The sequence below is a fragment of the Vulpes lagopus genome, chromosome 10, assembly GCF_018345385.1.
Source record: "Vulpes lagopus strain Blue_001 chromosome 10, ASM1834538v1, whole genome shotgun sequence".
In the NCBI taxonomy this organism is placed as follows: Eukaryota; Metazoa; Chordata; class Mammalia; order Carnivora; family Canidae; genus Vulpes; species Vulpes lagopus.
Genome location: NC_054833.1, coordinates 13,101,068 through 13,113,659, shown reverse-complemented (window position 1 = coordinate 13,113,659; position 12,592 = coordinate 13,101,068). Strand labels below are relative to the sequence as shown.

The window sequence follows — 12,592 nt, the reverse complement described above, 5'->3', positions numbered from 1 at the left end:
ATATGTTAACTAAAATGTAAATGAAAATTTGGAGGAAAATTAGAATAAAAAAGAAATGAAAATTCTTTCCAAGTCGGAGGGACACCTAAATACAAAGCAATTAAGCCTTCATGATTACCTATCGCAGTAATTTCAAAAACACTGTAAGCCAGAATTTGCCCTACAATCCCAGCACTGCTAGTACATTCTATTTTTACCAATCAAGTTAAATGAATTTCATATGACCTAAGAGAATATAACACATTATCCAAAAAAAATTCACATTTTTTATTTACAAATTCTAAATTTTAGAAAATTTAATTAAACTTGTTTAATTTAATTAAAATTTAATTAAATTTGTTTAATTAAAATTAAACAAATTTAAATTTTATTTACAAATTCTAAATGCTAAATTTAAGAAAACACCACAAAAGATGCCTTAAAAAAAAAACCAAAACTGTTCTCATTCCAAAACCTCCGTTATGTATACCTTAATACACAATGAATTAACCGTTGGCCCTTGAGAAGCAGGGGTCTGAACTGCATGGGTCCACTTCCATGTGGGTTTTTAATATCGTTACAGTATCACAGATGTATTTTCCCTTATGGTCGTCTTCCTATCTTTAGGTTTACTATAAGAATAAGGTGTAAGATGCAGGTGACATACGAGATACGTGTTCATCAAGTGCTCATGTTATTGGCAGGGCTTCCAGCCAAGAGCGGGCTATTAGGTTTTCGGGGAGTCAAAAGTTATATGCAAATTCTTCCAAGGTCAACTGCACTTAACTCTGTAAGAGCAAATAAACGGACTAATAAGGCTCAAATATGAATAGCTGCTTCCTCTACATTCTGGCCCTGAGCCCTGCCCTCTACAGTCTCCCACTCCCATATCTACAACAGTCTGAAACATGTTCCCTAAAAGCCCCCAAACCCAACAGGCTCAAGTTGCAAGAAAAGACTATTAATGTGGAGTCTCATTTTAGAATCAGATTCTAAAGTCAGGTGAAAAAATCATTCTTCTTTATAAATTATCTTTGAAAAGAAATTACAAGATAGTTTTACCTAGACAACCCTGTAGAGTGTGTATGTAAATGCACAGAATGCTGCAGGCTTCATATATGAAGTGTGTTTGTTCCCTAGGGAAGTACGATCATCACAGTCTGTGGTGATCGAGTTGCTGGCGGGAACGGCAACTTCCCATTCCTCACGCAGGCTCACCTCTGGCCAAGCCTCACTACTAGAAACCCTTTCCTTTCTCCTCCATCCTTTTTATTTGCTAAGGGCATCGCGTTGAATATGCTGAACTTTATCACAAATACACTGCTCCTCTGGGGGCTGGTGCCGACAGGATGGCACGCTCACGTCACCTGGAAGTCCTTCTGTCTGCATTTTAAGCACAGTGGGAGCTGCGGGAAGTGTGGTTCAGTCCAGAAATGCTCATATATAACACGCACACAAAAGCCTCTATTCTCCCAACTTCCCAAGGTGGATCCCAAAGTCCTGGGGTTTTTTTGTTTTTTTTGTTTGTTTGTTTGTTTGTTTGTTTTATTCCATGTGAATCCATTTCATCTGGAACTGAGATCATGGAGGGGAAGGTTTCTATATTTCAAAATAATTTTAACTTTTAAAATGCTGAAAGCATTACCCCTTAAGATTTTACCAAAATACAGCTCCCAGCGCAAATACCATCTCAAGTATTCAGAGAATCTAGCTGAAGCTGTGCTTTACTCACCTAATATTGCACTGTTAAGAGCTGAGCACACAGGTTCTCTCTGAATTGGGTCAAGCTGATTTCCAACTGGGCTGTTCCAAGGATCCGAATAAGCGAGTAAACTGAATGCATCCTGTTGAAAACATAGTTTGGTTTTTAATTCTAACATTTAAACTACTGTGGTGCCCCGCGGTTACCAAGTTGAGAGACAAGCAAAATACACAGCTTGGTGGCGTGAGGCTGCTGTAACATTTAAACCCACTTACCCCCTAGGACTCTGAGGCTACATATTCTTTACCAATTAGATGATGCAATAAGGCCGATGCTGCTTTCATTTGTCTTTACTGTAAACAGCCATTCTCATTAATCGTCTCCCACCCCTACAACACATATACATCAGCAGAATGAAAAGGAATTCTGGAATGGGCTAAAGAGGAAGACAGAAAGATCCAGATGCTAATTTATTACCACTGATCCAAATTTAACACTAAAAGGATAGGGCCTCCCTGTAGATTTTTTAAAAAACAGATGTGGGAACTCGATACATCTCACTGGACGTCCTTTTTTCACTCAGGAATCAAAAAATCTCAACTGATCCCCTTCACAAACATGCAGTAGTCCCCACCATCCTCAAGCCACCCTTCCTAAAGTGACAGATGATCTCTCCTTTTTTTTTTTTTTTTAAAGATTTAATTTATTTATTCATGAGAGACACACAGAGAGAGGCAGAGACACAGGCAGAGGGAAAAGCAGGCTCCATGCAGGGAGCCCCATGTGGGACTCGATCCCAGGATGTGGGGATCCCGCCCTGGGCCAAAGGCAGATGCTCAACCGCTGAGCCACCCAGGTGTCCCTGATCTTTCCAATCAAGGACTCTGTCGTCTTTCCACTGAGGTGCCTGTTACAGTTTCAGACGCTGGTTTCCAGTTGAAGCTGCACTGTCAGCTGCAGTGTGGCCTCTGTGAGCAATGGCCTAAGTGTCCGTTTCCTCACATGTCTACGGAAAAGGCTACTTGAGAACATCATAAGGACGAACAGCTCAATGAAGTTAGCAACGTCAGTTCACTCTAATCTTTCAACATGTCTTTTTTTTTTTTTTTTTAAAGATTTTATTACAGAAAAAGAGAAAGGGCACGGGGAGGGTCAGAGGGAGAGGGAGGAGGAGGCTCCCCGCTGAGCAGGGTGCCCAAGGTGGGGCTCGATCCCAGTACCCTGGGATCAAGGACCTGAGCCGAAGGCAGATGCTTCACCCACTGAGCCACCAAGGCGCACCCCCCTCCCCCCAGGTGTGTTCTTATTTTGCCAAAAGTCAGAGCCCTAACCTGGAGCAGCAGTCTAGACCCAGAGAGGCAAATCACAGAGGCCTTCCCAATTCCAAAGGCACACGTGGAAAAGTGCTGAGGCAGCTGTAGGTCGGTGAGGTCAGTAACACTTTCAAAATGCTGATTAGGGACCCATGAAAGGCTGAAATTCCTAGAGGAAAGTATTCCCAGGTGCAGCTGCGTGGACATTCCTCTAACCTACTTCCTACCGTGTGAAAGCAGAGGTGGGGGTAAGGTTTCCAGGCCCAGGGGACTCTGGCCCTTCTCACCCAACCAGCCTCTGTGTCGCGGAGATGGAGCTGGGGGTTAGAGGCCCCTAAGGTGCCAGCTGTGCAGTGTGAGGCCACCAGAAGGGAATACACGTCCCCTACACACGCGCGCGCACACACACACAGGCAGTTTCCCCGCGTTGAAGGTCTCCTCCATGTCAGACAGCTTGGCCCCGTTTTGAGAATGAAAGTTCTCCGAAGAGAAAAATTTACTGCCCTATTTTGAGTGCCCTGCAGCTTACTTGTACGTGCCGGGAACAGGGAAGAAGCTTTGCACACCTGCTCGTCACAAGATCTGCTTCTTACGGGCACCCTGCAGAGCGACTCGGTCTGTTTCTGTTTCCGGGTGCCCCCACCCCCGAATTTACTGATGGAGGGAATATTCATGTCCTAAGGCCCGGCCCGGAAGCCGACTCCATCAGTGACATGCTTTCTGAGGGACTGATCTCTGCTCAAGACTTAACACCCACAGCCCCGCCCGGGGATCACTCCCACAGAACAGATCTAGTTCTCAGGCATCCGAAAGGACTGCCCAAGGAATGACCGGCACATAAAAACCTTTAAGCACAAAACTATCCCCTTGGGTCTATAGATGCAGGCACGCTACCAAAAGGAGAAATGCTGCAGTCCCAAACCTCAAATCCAGACCATTCTTCTGTTTACACCTTCTAGTATTTTAAAGAAAAGCTCATGGAAAAAAAGCGACGAAGGTAGTCATTTACCCGCACGGATACCGGTGACACTAGTCATTTGTTCTCATATTTCAATACAATCGAGTGTTCGTTGCACGCAGCCGCAGTCCCCAGGACCTAGGTGCTCTCAAGGAGCACACTGGGCCTCCGGAGAGTCCGGGCGGTCACGGCGGGCGAGTGGGGCCACCTGACACCGCAGAGCAAGACCCGGGGCGGCAAGGCCGGGAAGGGAAGGCATGGATGGAGGCAGAGCTAAGGGGGGGGCGTCCTAACGGGCCCCTAAATCACACTAAACAGCTTGGACTTGTTTTCCGACGTGGCAGTGGAGCTTTAAATCGAGGACCGATGTGGATAAAACCGGACTTCAGGAGGACGGTGGCAGCGCCGCGGAACCACGCCCGCGTCAGGTGAGGCTGACCGCAAGAACACCACCACCACCTTAAAAGGAGAAAAGGGGGGGCGCCTGGGGGGCTCAGTTGGTTAAGCGGCTGCCTTCAGCTCAGGTCCTGATCCCAGGGTCCTGGGATCGAGTCCTGCATCGGGCTCTCTGTCCCTCCCCCTGCTTGTGCTCGTGCTCTCTCACAAACAGAGAAAATCTTAAAAAAAAAAAAAAAAAGGTTTATACCTCCAGGTTCTTCACAAAGGGAATGAAATCGAGGCAGCGACATTAATGCTTTAAATCCCGCAGTAAAACTTAACTGAGGTGGTGACCAAAGAAATGCGAACAAGCAATTTTAAGGTCTGATGTGGAAGCCACTAGTACATCAATGCAGTACAGCCTCTGGCACTTTCCTTTTCTACTGCTGGTGAGCTGCTAGAGTTTCTGGAAAGCAGTGCAGCAGTATACAGCAAAAGCCACAATAATCCTATCCTTTGACTCGATCATTCTCTTTCTAGGACTCTCTCCTAATGCTGTGATTTTTTTTTTAAAAGATTTTATTTATTTACTCATGAGAGACACAGAGACAGAGGCGCAGAGACACAGGCAGAGGGAGAAGCAGGCTCCACGTGGGGAGCCCGACGTGGGACTCCACCCCGGGTCTCCAGGACCACGCCCTGGGCTGAAGGCGGCGCTAAAACCGCTGAGCCGCTGAGCCACTGAGCCACCCGGGCTGCCCCCAGTGTTGTAATTCTAAGGAAGAAACAGAGATTCATGTATAAAGGCGTTCACTAAAGCATTTCAATAAAAGCAAAAAACCTCACAGAGCAATGCTTAGATGAACTGACCCAGGGGCACAAGAGAGTATCATGTTGCCATCTAAAAACAACTAAATGCACAGAAACTGGAAAGAAGTTTTTCTGACAATAAACAAAAACAATACAAAATAATCTAATTACTAGGTAAGATATACACACATGGGATGTAAGGCACAAAACTGAACATGTCTGTGAACTAGCACGGGATTATGGGTTCCTTTTTGCTTCAGAAAAAAAGGTCTCAGTAGGAATCGTTTCTGAGGCCAACATGACGTCGCTTAGGTAGGGTCCCCCACTGTGCTCAGTTGGCTTAAAACCTGTCACAGTTCTCGACCAGGATGGGCTTCAGGATGGGCTTCGACTGCCAGCTGGGGCCGCCTGTGCCTACCTGAACCTCCACAGGTCCGTGAAGGGCGAAAGGCGAGGGACAAATTCAGGTGGCCCTCCTGAGCCACTGGCCGGCACAGGCCGGTAGGAAACAGAGCAGAGAGAGGGGAGCCAAGGACGAGGACTGGGGGCCCCCGCAGAGCCCCCCTTGTTCCTCCAGGCCTCAGGGCAGGTGGAATGCATGGTGCCTCACAGTAATGCCTTTAGGGAACACTTCCCTTTGCATTTAAACAAATCTCTCTATATATGCATGTGTGATTCAGATATTTATGCAGATCCGCACAAAATTAAAGACAAAAAATACCCACTGCAATCACACATGCCCTGAAGTGAAAAATAAAAGGAAAAGGAGCATTTTCTAAACCTTCTCAACTATCGCAGAAAACACCTGTTGTCCCGGAACCTTCCAGCTGTTTGAGCTTATCCCTATGTGCTTGGAAGGTTGTTGCGGGGAAAAGGAAGGAAAGAGTTCAGGATATTAAGAAAGTCTCTTAAAGCAGTTGGCATTTGCTTAGAAGTCAGAAGTGCAAAATCAGAGCCATCCACGTGCTTCAGATAAAGAAGATGAATTACATCTTTGCATAATCGAGTGTATCATCAAGGACTCCCTTTGAGAAGAGGCCACATAATCCCATTTTTGGAGTTTCATGCACATTAGAATCTAAGCCAGTGAGCTGATTAAGTGAAATCTTAACATTTTCAAAGACACTACACACGTCACATTCCTTCATCACGTGCCATCGGCATAAAGTTTTAACAAGAAAACAGATGACCTAGTGTAAAAAAGTGTGAAATCTTAAAAATGCTTTTTTTTTTTTTTTTTAAGATTTATTCATTCATGAGAAACACAGAGAGAGTGAGGCAGAGACACAGGCAGAGGGAGAAGCAGCCTCCCTGGGGGGAGCCCGATGTGGGACTTGATCCCAGGACCCCAGGATCACGACCTGAGCTGAGGGCAGATGCTCAACTACTGAGTCACCCAGGCACCCCTACAATCTTTAAAATGTTTTGCGTCCCCAAATATTCCCTAAAACAGAGCAGTTTTCCAAGTACAGTCTAGAGACACCTGAGTCCAACAAAAAACCCCTTCAGGAGGAGCTCCAAACTGTTTTTGTAATGAAACTAAGCTACTACTTCCTCTCCGGTCTCACTCCCATGCTCTCACAACCACATAGCGGGGCCCTCCAGAGGCTACAGGGTGTGGGACGACACAACAGACTGAATGCACCAAGAGGTAGGAGAATGCAGCTTATTAAACCCAGCATTTAGAGAGAATTACAAAAGTGTAAAGCAATGCCATTTTTCTAATCTTTTAGTTATTTTTCATAAAAACAGTCAATGGATTTATGATTATTTGTAAATAAACTGATTACAGTTTCTAGTATGATAAATATAACTCATATGAACAAACCTCTTAATAAACATTCATTAAATAGCTGGATGCTATGTGTATTAGATATTATTATAGGGGGAGGAGTTAAGACCCAGTCTGATCTCAAGGACTTCCTCACCTTATGGGGCAAATGTGCACAGCGCTTTTCCTAATACACAAATGTCTGATTTTTATTTTCCTTTTTAAAAAAATTCCAGTATAATTACACACAGTTACATTCATTTCCGTTGTATAATATAGTGATTCAACAATTCTACGTGTGCATCATGATAAACGTGCTCTTCACCCAGTCACTTGTTTCACCTACCACCTCTCCTCGGCTCTCTGTAGTTAACAGCCTGCTTTTCTGTCTTTTCTCTGTTCCTTTGTTTCTTAAATTCCACATATGAGTGAAATCGTGTGGTATTTGTCTTTCTCTGATTTATTTCATTTAGCATAATACCCTTTCAGTCCATTCAGGTTGTCACAGATCACAAGATTTCATTCTTTTTTATGGTTGCGTAACGTTCCAGTGTGTTTGTGTGTATAAATAAATAAATCTTTATCCAATCGTCTACTGAGGGACACTTGGGCTGCTCCCATAATCTGACTATTGTACATAATGCTCCAATAAACACAAGGGTGCATATATCTTTTTGAATTACTGTTTTCATCCTCTTTGGGTAAATACCCAGTAGTGGAATTACTGAATCATATGGTGGGTCTATTTTTAATTTTTTGGGATCTCTCCAAACTGTTTTCCACAGTAACTGCCTCAGTTTGCAGTCCCACCAAATGATCTGACATTTTAAATGAAAAATTGTTTAAATTACATATTCCACTGATTTTATTTAGCATAAAAATTGTTCGACCTTTTTTTGAGAGTTGAGGGTCACCATTAGAAACAGCAACTGTGCTGTCCTGTAGATGAAGCACTATAAATACAACAAACACACCTCTCCTCCTACCCCAGGTACTGAAACTACAAGACCGCACATGCCTTTAACTGGAGATGTAGGCAAGTGGCTCCTAAACCCATCTGAGGAGGCTGAGCCGCTATGTTCTGTCTACACCAGTGCCCCGCTGAGGCTACACTACGGGAAGCTATTTCATGTTTGCTGCTTTCATGCCCTGTATGGGGCAATAGGTGGCGCTGGCTGGGGCACTAAGTCTCAGTTTGGGTCAGGAAGGGGCGGCTGAGGCCATGCTCTTTCCCACCACACCCAGACACTGGGCTCAGGGCCACCACACACATCTCCCCTTTGTTGTCTGGACGTCTTCCAAAACGTTCAGAAGAAAATATATTTATAACGAATCACCTTTGAGCCCAACCTAACACAGGATTACAGAAAAATTAAAAAAAATACAATGGCTAGGTTAACATCTCACACACTTATAGGACTACTAGGACCAAAAAAGAAAAAAAAAAGATTTCTAAAGAATCTTAACATCTCTACAACGAATTGTGATGCTGACTTAAGGCAGGGGGAACTCCTCCATCTGCAACTGATATATAAAGCTATGGCTAACACACTACACTGTTGAAATTTTATCTATCCCACCATCTATCATAAACATCGATCCAGAAGAGATCTGAAAATGTATTTTAACTATCCTGGTTTTGAAAGATGACCTAATGCTTCAGCAACCACCATCAAAATGCAAACCATGTAGTATACATTCAACTTGCTGCAGCCTCGAACAATGTCTACTGAAATAAAACTATCTCAAATTTATAGTTTCATCAGCAAGCTGATACCTCTAATAACTCTGCCCATTTTATAGCCGAGAAAATAAAGCTAAAAACCTAAGTTGACCAAGGGTATATAGTGGGGACAGGTGGCAGGACCGGGATTTAATCCCTATTTTTTACTGGAAGTCCAACAAGAATTCCTCACCCTACTCAATGTTTCACAAAATTACAATTTCATTCCTTCGACAAATTTCTAATTTTTCAAGAAAAGACAAATCTACCTTCAACATTTTTTTATTTGCTGTGTTCTTGCCACATTCTCTCCTCAGCTGTTCACTCATGGCTTGTAGCTCTCTTCCAAAGTGAATCATTCTTTCTATGGCGGCTTGACTTCCTCCACACAACTGGCGTCTTAACTGACTCGAATCAACTTCTGTAAGCAAAACAAACGAGTATTTTACTACCTTATTGAATGGAATACAATGGAGAAATCAACATAAATTGCTTATAACATCTTGTAGGTTTAATTTAGTCACTACTACCTAATAATTCATCTAAATATGTAGATTTATTTTTAATTCAGGGTCTTTGCTTTAAGTTTAATTCAGGAACTTTGCTGCTATAAGGTATCCTTTCTCTACGTCTCAAGAATCTAGGCTCTGATCTCCAGCATGCAGTTCAAAGTCAGGTGACAACTTTCCAGATTAGGATGGACCTGGGATAGCAGGGAAAGGTTTATAAGCAGTTACACATAAATCTCTAAAACCACAGTAAGCAGCATCAAGAAGAGAACAAAGCCAGTAACTGCCTCTTGGGCTACTCTGACACCAAACAGAGATGGAATAAAAGGACGCGTTTCAGCTCAAAGCTAAATGACTCCAATAAAAACACAGAAAATACCATGTTATCGAAAGAGTTAAACACACGTATACAAAATAACTGTATGGTATATATCTTGGCAGACGACAATCACTGATCAATAATGTAACTGTATGGATCACTAATGACACAAATTACTAATGATGATAATAATCAACATTTACTGAGCACTTACTTTGTGCTTATTAGTTTTTCAAAGATTGGCTCATTTAATCTTTACAAGGACCTATGAAGTGGCTGTTATTATTTCTGTACCCATTTTACAGATGAAGAAACTGAGGCACTGAGCTCTTCAAGTAACTTGTCCAATGTTACACAGCTAGTAAGTGGCAGATGCAGAATTCGAATGCTGGTAATTTGACTCTAGAACTCATGCTCTTAATCACCATGCTTAAATTACTCTCTGAATGTTGAGGCTGCAGATATCTGAGAGTATAATTAGGCTACCTTTTAAATGAAACCCCCTGCCTGAAAAGGTGAATCTACACTGAACACATAATCCCCAACAATCCTCAATAAAGACTTTTTAAACCTCAAAACAGAAATCTAAAGTTGCCACGGAATTCAGACAAATTTTTAAGCTCCAATAAATTTTCATTCTCCAATTGATGGGAAAGTTTGCTGATGGTTTTAACTTCATGGTACAATCTACTACACAAGTTAACAACCAAAGTTATACGTGCTAATGTACCTTTCAGCCACGTAACTTAGGGGGTGCGGGGGAGAAGGGTGGGTCACACTTAAGCACCTACCATGTGCCAGGCACTGGGCTACACATAGTCACATATACTCACATTAAATCAACATAGGAAACTGTCCTATTAGAATTTATAAAGTTACTCTTGGAAGAGTAACAACAGAACATCTCTGTCTGTCTGGCCTTTACTGGTTATACTAAGTATAAAAATTTTTCACATCTCCAACCCCAAACATCCTAAAGAACATTTAACACTAAGAGTACGGCTGCATTAATGACAGCACTGAAGTCAAGCCCAAGCAATTCTGCACAGAAAGCCGGCCGGCGCTTAACTTCAGAAGGCACTGAGAAGTACCTCTGCTCTCTAGCAACCCGCTCTCACAAGACAGTTTAAGTAACATGTACTATTGTCAAATCCAATGGCACATACATCTTTAAATCTGATTTATGCTCATCAGCTGTGAATCAATACAAGTAAAAACATAACCTTGTAGTCATCATTTTTTATTAAAAATGTAAGAAATATCACTGCAGACCCATTTCGGTGTCACAATCTTCCATTTCGTGGTCATGTTTAGAGCTACCATTTAGGAAACCATTGGATGAAGTCTCTCCAACCCCATTGGAGTAGTGCTCTGTTTCCATGTCTACATCATTACTGGAAATGAAAAAAACAAACCTAATTTTAGAAATCGCATACTTGCAGCTTAGTTTAAAATAAATTACTACTCAACTACACAGCCTACTTATAAACTGACTTCGTAAGCCAATAGCAATCTGCAAAAAAAGGTGTTTAGTTCAATCCTGAAAGTCTTCAAAGCCAGTCTGTAGCTTGCTCTTAACAAATTTGTACTCCTGGATCAGGGAGAAAAAAAAGTCTACGTCCTAAACTGTAGTGGTTTTCTGACTTCGTATCAATATGGACAAATTCTTTTTTACATTCTTCCCACTTTTTTCCAACTCAGATCTGTACTCTGTTTTTTGTTAATCAGCCTTTGCCCGGGGACCCGGCATGCATTTCCAGCATTCAAGGAAGATGGGGGGAAAGATTCACTCTCAAACCATTCCTGGATCTCACTTCCCCTCTTTCCTGCCCTATTCATCTCTCCTAAGATGATTTTTTTCTTTGTCTCTTGACATTCTGGCTTTTGTCCTCAATCCTTGGAGACATAGCCTCCCACAAAGGTATATGATGACCTGGACAACCACTCTGGCTGGTCTTCTTGCACCTTGCTGGCATCCCACACTAGTTTTCTCCAACGGGCTTTCTTACTGGCTAAAGAATCTAAAGCACTGCCAAATCTTCATTTTAAAAATACCATTTTAGATAATCAGGATGCTCCTAACTTTCGCTCATATCACATTTACTGAAGAACAGCCCTGTGCCAGTCACCATATCTGGACACACTGAAACTGTCACCACACGTTCCCCCATCTCCTCCGCACTCAAAGAACTATAAACACCTACTCTTGAAGACTTCTCCAGTGAAGATCTATGTAAGGATTATACACTCCAGAAGGACATATTTCATGAAAATATAGGAAATACTTAAATTAAAATGTACTTTTCTCATTTAAAAAGCAATATATATTCATTTGTAGAAAAAAACAACACTGAAAAAAAAAGAAAAGAAAAAAACAACACTGAATGCAGATCAGCATAAAGTGTTCTGTGCATGATGCCAAGAGACATAACCACTAGCAGCACCTCGGGGTAAGTGCGCGAGTATAAGTGTATATGCGTGGGGGCACCGCTTCTATCAGTAAAACGTGTAAGGCAAAACGGCACAAATCTAGGAAGAAAGAGGTAATCGTCCCAGTACTCCTCCATCAGTCAGAAAAGCTTGTTTACTAGATTTTTTTTTTTTTTTTTTTTTTTAAGTAGGCTCCCCACCCAGCAAGGAGCCTAACACTGGACTGGAACCCACCACCCTCAGATCAGGACCTGAGCTGAGATCAAGAGTCGGATGCTCAAATAACTGAGCCATCCAGGTACCCCTAGTTTTACTATATCTTGACGAACTTTGAGAATTGATAAGAGAAACCAAACTTTAAATGACATAAGTATACTAAACTTTTTTCTTTTTTTGACAATACAATATAGTATTTGGGAGGAATTCTTTCATTCAACACACATTTACGAGCTTTTGAGCCATGTTCTGTGTTAGGTGCTAAGGATACAATGACACAGCCTCTGTCCTCCAGGGGCAAACAGAGGATCCATCAGCACTATGATGAGAGTTAATTACACAGAGTGACACAACATTCGGTGGGGATGTAATCAAGGATATTCATCTTGGAAGAGTAACAACAGAACTGAGTGTTACACAGCCTGCTTGAATGAAAGTTAGGAGTCAAGGGAGGGTAGGGAGTAGCAATTTAGATGGGCAGGGA

General features: G+C 42.5%; 1 protein-coding gene across 1 annotated transcript in view; it reads right to left on the bottom strand.

Annotated features, from left to right (window-relative positions):
* RANBP9 (RAN binding protein 9) overlaps positions 1–12,592 on the bottom strand; it is a 93,883-nt gene that overhangs the window by 3,028 nt on the left and 78,263 nt on the right. Inside the window, exons 11-13 of the mRNA XM_041772688.1 lie at positions 10,735–10,856; positions 8,904–9,055; positions 1,712–1,823 (exon numbers count right to left, since the gene is read on the bottom strand). Coding sequence (XP_041628622.1) covers positions 1,712–1,823; positions 8,904–9,055; positions 10,735–10,856 — 386 coding nt within the window. The remainder of the gene's footprint in view (positions 1–1,711; positions 1,824–8,903; positions 9,056–10,734; positions 10,857–12,592) is intronic.